We start from the raw sequence: 7213 nt of genomic DNA, 5'->3' as shown, positions 1-7213 counted from the left end.
GTAATATATATATATATATATATATATATATATATATATATATGTATATATATATATATATATGAAATTTTAATATAATTTTTCTAAGATTTATATCATGCAACAATTGAAGTAATGTTCAACAAAAAGGGGAAAAAATTAATAGCACACAATCAAGGACGTAAAATTTCATTCTCAAAAGAATGGAAAAAAAAAAAATTAAAGGATATATGCATTTTTTTAGTAGGCATGAAACATACTTATCTATATTAAATACTGTATCATGCAATGTTCAATTTGTGAACACATATATATATATAGTATGATTTTTATTTTGTCTATAGAATAACTAAAGATTACCATTTTTTACAAGGGCATTTATTAAAAAAAATGTATATATTAAAAATTAGGGGATCTGAATCATAAATGTCTCTATTAAAAATTGAGTTATCAACCAATTGAGTTACAAGATTTTGGTAAACTTAATGAAATATTAGATAAAACTAATAATAATTAAGTTGTACGCACATCATGTGGGAATTCGGTAGTTAAAAAAAATGAAAAAAAAAATGTAAATGATGATGAAGCAATACAACCAAATGAATCCGTTTAACCATATTGGACAAAACTCACCATCCAACCGCTGTACCAATATATAAATTAGGGAAACCTGAAAAGTGAAAACCTGAAAAGTGACTGTACCTCTCTTATATGTTTTTTTGGTTGTTGTTATTGTCCTTATTATTTGTATTCTGAATTCAATTATCCAATTAATTACATCATTCGAAATTTATACATTTGTCTAATTTCTGACCTCAATTATCAGATTACATCATTTGAAATTTAAACATTGTTTAATGACATAACTGCCATATCTAATGAACTCCTAATTTGAATGTCCACTTTTAATTATTTCTAAAATTTATGGATAAATATGAAGTATGGAATGAGACATACATAAATAAAAGAGGTGCTTTCAATTTGATTATTTTATCTTTTACATTTTTATTTCATTCCAATTTATCTTTTAACTATTTGTCAAAATACTTGTTTTTTTTATAAAAAAAAAAAATCTGTATTGATTGAAGATAGATTAAGATAAAAAGTATTTAAAAAAAAAAGATAAAAAGATAAGGTGTAAAATACTAAAATAGTAACAACCCTCAAATATTTCTAACTCCAGTCTCCATGTCCACCTTTTATGCATATTTCTAACTGTTAAATTCTGCTCATGCTTTTTATTCATATTTCTCACTGTCAAATTATACTACATGAGTTTAACAGCACAAGTATATCCCAAGACAAGGTCTACTCGTAGTCGTATCATATAACTTGGACAATTGACAAATACCATTTTGTAACAATAATCATTGATGGTAGTGCTAGGAGATTTTCCTGATTGGGCTAGATCATGATCAGTAAACATTTTGAGAGATGTATTAGTTAAGTGGATGCTACGATTTTCTCTTCATCTTGAAATCATATCGAGCTTACAAACTTCATTCTCGATTGTATATCCCTGTTGCAGTGACAATGGAAGGTGCAAATTAGACATATCTAAAGTACTATTCTCAACAAGAACAAGAAGTCTCCTATGTGATTTTTGCCCTACTTTTCATTTCGATGGTTTATTTTGTATAGGTTTTCTTCTTATGGATAATACCTAGTGCACACTGTTACACACAAACTGTTGGGAAGTTGTGATCACAGTTTTTAATAGAAAAATACTAAAAAAAATTTAATTAAAAAAATGCCTCCGAGGCTAATCTCTAACTAACAAAAAAGTGAAAAACAGAATATGGAAGCAATTGAAAATTTGAAATAGATTGTTAGGTATATACTATAGGTGTATAACCCGTATAGTATACACCTAACCGCTAATTAACGCCCTCATTTTGGCGGCACCAAAGACGCTAGTCCCCCTCACCTCTTACACTTTAGTTTCACACGCTCCCACTTACTGTAGAGTCAGTTTATCAATTCTAAAAATATATATACCTTCTACAAATACCTACTTCCTGCTTTCTCTGTTTCTGTTTCATTCTCTTAGAATTCGGATGAAACATAGCAACAATGGGGATCTCCGACACTCCGTTTTCTCCACGTAATCTCTTGTGCCAAGAAAACCCAGATGCTTGCTTTAAAGAACAACAACAAGAAGAAAAAGAGGACGACCCATGTTTGTTTCCAGAGAGTGAAGATGAGTACTATATTCAATGCTTGCTTCAGAGAGAAACTACTGCTTTTGGATCCAAAAGCTGCTGTACTGGTTGCTCGACCACAACCTCAACCTTGTTGAAGCGTGTTCGTTTGGATTGCATTGAGTGGATTTTCAATGTTTGTTTCTGTAAAGCTCTTTTCTTTTTTTCTTTTCACCTTTTGTGTTCTTAGCTTAAAAAGATAATAAACACTGAAACCAGCTCTTGAAATTTGTGTTTCAGACACGGGCATCCTTGGATTTCCGATTCCTCACTGCTTATTTGTCCGTGACTTACTTTGATCGGTTTTTTTCAAAGAAACCCCTTGGTGTAAGCAAATTTTTTAACTTTTGGCTAATGAGTCTTTCATGTTTGCTAAATTAGCGTAATGCTAAAATGCTTTTTGTTGTTTATGTAGGATTGGATGATTTGGGCTATTCGATTATTATCCCTGGCATGCTTATCTTTGGCAGCAAAGATGGAGCAATCTACAGTGACGCCACTATCAGCATATAAGGTACAAGATTATGATTTTGACAACCAGCAGATTCAGAGAGCAGAGCTATTGGTTTTAAGTACTTTGGAATGGAAAATGGGTTCAATAACTCCTTTTTCTTATATGAGTTACTTCATCAATAAGTTCTGTGGTGAATATAAACCGGAAGGATTGTGCTCTAGAGTTGTGGAACTTTTTATGGCTGTCACAAAAGGTATCTATGACTATGGCAAGATTAATCTTGGCATTAAAGATTGGGTGCAAATTGTTTTGTGAGTTTACTATGTGAGTTTGTATTTACCAAGTTGAAGTCTTTGATGCAGAGATTAATTTAATGGATCATCGACCATCTATTATAGCGGCAGCTGCAGTGTTAGTAGCAATTGATGCTCAATTAACAAAAGAAGCAGTGGAACTCAGGATAAGTCCGATCGCATTGTGGGGGTCTCAAGAAAATGTGAGTTTTCCTTATTAGGATTGAATGATTAGTCTTTCATTGAATGCATTTAAACTTGTGCATTGAAAATGGATATCTTAGAATTTGAAAATTAAAGAACATTACAAAGTTTTAGTTATTTATGTTTTTTTTTTAAAAAAAAAGCTGATTTACAGTATATATTGCTCTGCAACAGGAACATATTTTTTCCTGTTATAATATGATGCAGGACATAGAGAAGCGAATAGTTAAGACACCCACATCAGTAGTTCCCCCGCATTCTGCTGCTGGCACTAGAAGAAGACTTAATTTCAATGAGCAACATTGCCCGGTTAAGAGAATCCACCGGTTATAGATTGCGAAATTGATCTTCTTAGCAAAAACTGATTTGTGTTTTTTTGATTGCTTTATAGGGATGTTTAGACTGAGTTGATTCTTGATATTAGATTGTATACAAGTGTCATGAGTATTTCTACCAACTCCTGGTATGATTTGGAATCGATGATTGGGATTCCATTTTCCAAAAAAAAAAAAAAAAATACCCAACAAAAGTTTTTGCCAGTGACAAAAGAAGATAGTGAAAAAGAGAAGTAAATAAATAAAAAGAAATAACTTTAGCCTATACAGTAAGAAGTGAGAAGCTGACTGTGAAGTGTGAATGTCCAAAAGCCATTAAGGATGAAGTGAAGACCAAGAGAGTGCCAGAAGGCCATTGAAGACTGTTTGCCTATAGTGATTCTCAGTAGTGTTTGCTTTCTTGAATGTTATACCACTTTTTTTTTTCAATTGGTTGTATTTTTTTCCCTTCTTTTCTCCCTTTGTTGTTATGACAGGAAATATTTTTTGAATACATCACTTGCCACCCTACCTTTTGATGGGGGGCTCGGGATGCTCCTATGTCTTTCAAAAGGCTGAAAGCCATAAGGAATGAGGAATTGTTTTTGGTTGATTTGATACATCTGTGTTGCATTTGGGCCATTATAAAGTATATAAAGTTGAATGTGATTATATTTGCTTGGAATGTTGGGGGTTCCTTTTGATGAGTGGGAAAACTTCCCTTTTTCCTTTTAGTTTGCACTGTTTTGGGGGTCATGAAACTCCAATTATGGGTATTGGAAATCAAGTAGGATATAGTGGTGATAATACTATAATTCAAGTGCATTTACAACAATATTACAATGGTTGGCCAGATATATACTATATAGTTAACCAAACCAAATCATTTTGGCTTTAGCTCAGGTTGTGAAGCCTGTAGTGGGAGTGGGGTATATATGAGGTCCAGATCCTGTAAAGCTATAAAAATAAGTGACTGAATTGGAGGTAGCTTTCCTGAGCAATGCTTGCAATCAACCTTGAAATAACAGTGTCTGATTGAAAATGGATTCTATAGCATATCTTTAGTGTATAGAATGTTATTGTATCACAAAATATTAATTGTATAGCAAGTAGTTGCATTAAAGAGTGACCTACTTATTGCAATCATAAAGATTGATTTTTCTCAAAAAAATTAAAAAATAAATAAAGATTGATTATTCCCAAATTTGAGTTCTTAAAGTTTTATATTCTCCTATAAACTTTGTGAACTTCAGAAAAATATCCCGAATGGCCTAATTGAAAAACATCCATATTGTCATTAGAGGCCACTTTTCTTGAAAATGCTTACTATTGCTCCCTAGGCCATCGTTTTCAACAACATGTATGAATGCTGCTATTTGATCCCTAGTCCCTTCATTGATGGACGTAGTAGGACCCAGCCTATCATCATGAAGTTAGAGACCCCTTGTTTAGGGTATGGTGGAGGAGGAATAAGGGGCATAAGATTCATAGCAAAATGGTGTCAGAGGCTCCACTCCTCCACATGCCTTCTTGGGGATCATAGGGCATCCAGTCTGGCATCGTACAACATTGTATTTTAGCTTGCAGCAATTACCCTATGCATGCCTCACTCTTTACTGTTTCATCTGTTTCGAAGGCCTAAGCCAAATCAACCTGATTGACAAATGAAAAATTTGCAGATGTTATAAACAACAGTCCATTCATTTGTGTAGTCTCTTTACTTGATGGTATAGTTTATCAAGCGATTAGGATTTTTATTTAAAAAAAAAATTATGAATAAGAATGTATTAAGAAGGAAAAAGAGAGGACCATAACTCATCTCCAACTTCTGAAATAAGATCCCAAGAAGGAAGAGAAGAGATGGAGATGGGCCCATCCCAATTATAAGAGGCCGCCCAACGGGCTAATTTGTGATGCCAAAAATTAACATCCCATAGACAAAAATAAAATCGCAACAAGAGAGAATCTTAGACTCTATTCAATTAGGAATCACACCTCATGAAGCGGAGGTCGTCGTTAATATTTGATTCAAATCCCTTCCTTTCTTTCCCATAGGATTAAAAACTCACTCCTCCAAAGTAAATGTTGATTATTTATCAACTTTAGAACTCAGAGTTTAAGCTAAGAATAAATGTAATAAGAGAATCGAAGGCTGCATAACAGTTTTTTTTTTTGGTCTCGTGGTCATGGATTGCCCGTTAGTGAAAACTGGAAAAGGCTTTCAGGCATATTTTGGAACTTCTATTCATGGAGTTCGCATTTATTGGATGTTATGATTATTCATGAAATAAGATCACAACAATGCTAATCAAGCTGTCATTCGAACAATTATGGTTCCAAAGATTCTTACTACTACTTATTATGATTATATAAACTAGTGAGTGATATAGCATGCGTGCTTCTATGCAATCAGAAGCAACATAAGAACACATTTGATTGGAAGAAAGGTTGCAAAAGTCACTTTGGAAAGCTAGGTTGGAAAACCTGTTAACATTATGAAAGGTTTTGACCTTGAAGCAACCATTCAATTGGGAATTAGATGCTCCTAATCGAGACGATTACACAAAATAGACAAACTTAAAACAACGTGTTGATATGTGGATGATTTTACCCTCTGAAATTTCTGAACAAAAAGTGCTAAAGCTGTTGTAGGACCACATTTAACATCTACATCACACAAAAAATTGTGGTTTTCTGTCACTTGAGGAATTCGTTTGTCCTGATTAAGAGAAGGATGAATGAACTTGGACAACTAGAGAGCATGAGTATGTGTCTTCAGAATATATATATATATATATATATATATATATATATATATATATATATATATATATATATATATAACATGATTAATATTTTTACCCTGTTGAAGGAAAAGTGCATGCGCCGGTGTTTTACACGTTCTAATGGAAGCACACGCAAACTCTTTTACTTTAACTAAACCTTACTGTTTTGGCTCTTTTTCATTTCTATAGCCAGAAAAGTATTTTGTAGCTGCTCATGCTCTAGCCAACTAAGGCAAGTATCCAGCAACTCATATGGGGCCAAGTGACCTTTTTTTCAACGGACCAAAAAAGGATAAAAGGAAAAAGCAGAATCCAAGCCTGGAATGCACACCTCCTTTCTTTTCTTTTCTTTTTTGTTTTTTGTTTTTTGTTTTTTGTTTTTATTTTTTATGGTGGAAGTGTGATTCATGGTGCAAAATTTCAGGTCGTGTATGAACATGGTGGTTGAGGGCCTTAAGGCTAAGGTCAAATTAGATTTGATCAATTGGGCCGAGACAAACTTCTCACCTACCCAATGCCTCACCAACTACATTGCTTGGCCCGGCTCATTTGTGACCCATCTCATAAACTCATACGAAATGCGCAACATTTAAGGCCACACCCTTCTCCATTATTTGGATCAACAGACAAATCATAGTTGTAGAAATAAATGAGTTTCCACACCCACATCTAGGAGTGTGCAGCAAAACTGAATGATCCAACCCAACCTGTTGGGTTAAGTCGATTTTTGAAGGTTGGTGGGTTAGATTAGATTGTCAACAAATTTTTTTACCTTGGGTTGGGTGTGGGTTAGTAGATTCACAAATCCAACTAACCCGACCTGACTCATATATATTTTAAAAAAATATTATATAATTGGGTTGTATTAATGGGCACCTTAGCAGCTTTTTAGCGTTTTGTCTTTTTTTTTTTTTTTTTGCAGCTTTATAGGTTGTGGGACCATTAAAATAGTTTGTGTGGTCAATTTTACGCCTTTTTCTTC

The 7213-nt window shown here is 33.4% G+C and overlaps 1 protein-coding gene across 2 annotated transcripts; it reads left to right on the top strand.

The window, feature by feature from the left end:
* The first annotated feature begins 1999 nt into the window (after positions 1 to 1999).
* LOC142626162 (cyclin-D5-1-like) lies at positions 2000 to 4067 on the top strand. 2 transcript variants are annotated; one of them, XM_075799951.1, is made up of 5 exons: positions 2000 to 2316; positions 2421 to 2507; positions 2596 to 2887; positions 2997 to 3130; positions 3306 to 4067. In XM_075799951.1, the coding sequence occupies exons 1-5, from the start codon at positions 2053 to 2055 to the stop codon at positions 3462 to 3464; spliced, it is 936 nt and encodes a 311-aa protein (XP_075656066.1). In that variant the 5' UTR covers positions 2000 to 2052; the 3' UTR covers positions 3465 to 4067. The 2 variants fall into 2 exon arrangements, with proteins under 2 accessions (XP_075656066.1, XP_075656065.1); XM_075799950.1 differs by having other exon boundaries at positions 2014 to 2316; positions 2985 to 3130.
* The last annotated feature ends 3146 nt before the right edge of the window (positions 4068 to 7213 follow it).

The sequence above is a fragment of the Castanea sativa genome, chromosome 2, assembly GCF_040712315.1.
Source record: "Castanea sativa cultivar Marrone di Chiusa Pesio chromosome 2, ASM4071231v1".
NCBI lineage: Eukaryota > Viridiplantae > Streptophyta > Magnoliopsida > Fagales > Fagaceae > Castanea > Castanea sativa.
This window is presented reverse-complemented; position numbering and strand designations above follow the sequence as displayed.

What these genes read in the sequence shown, in the direction of transcription:
- LOC142626162 (XM_075799950.1), top strand. Translation starts at nt 2,053, where the DNA reads ATGGGGATCTCCGACACTCCGTTTTCTCCACGTAATCTCTTGTGCCAA. An exon ending in TTTCAAAGAAACCCCTTGGT is followed by an intron (nt 2,508 to 2,595) that starts GTAAGCAAATTT and finishes TTGTTTATGTAG; the next exon opens with GATTGGATGATTTGGGCTAT. An exon ending in TTTTATGGCTGTCACAAAAG is followed by an intron (nt 2,888 to 2,984) that starts GTATCTATGACT and finishes ACCAAGTTGAAG; the next exon opens with TCTTTGATGCAGAGATTAAT.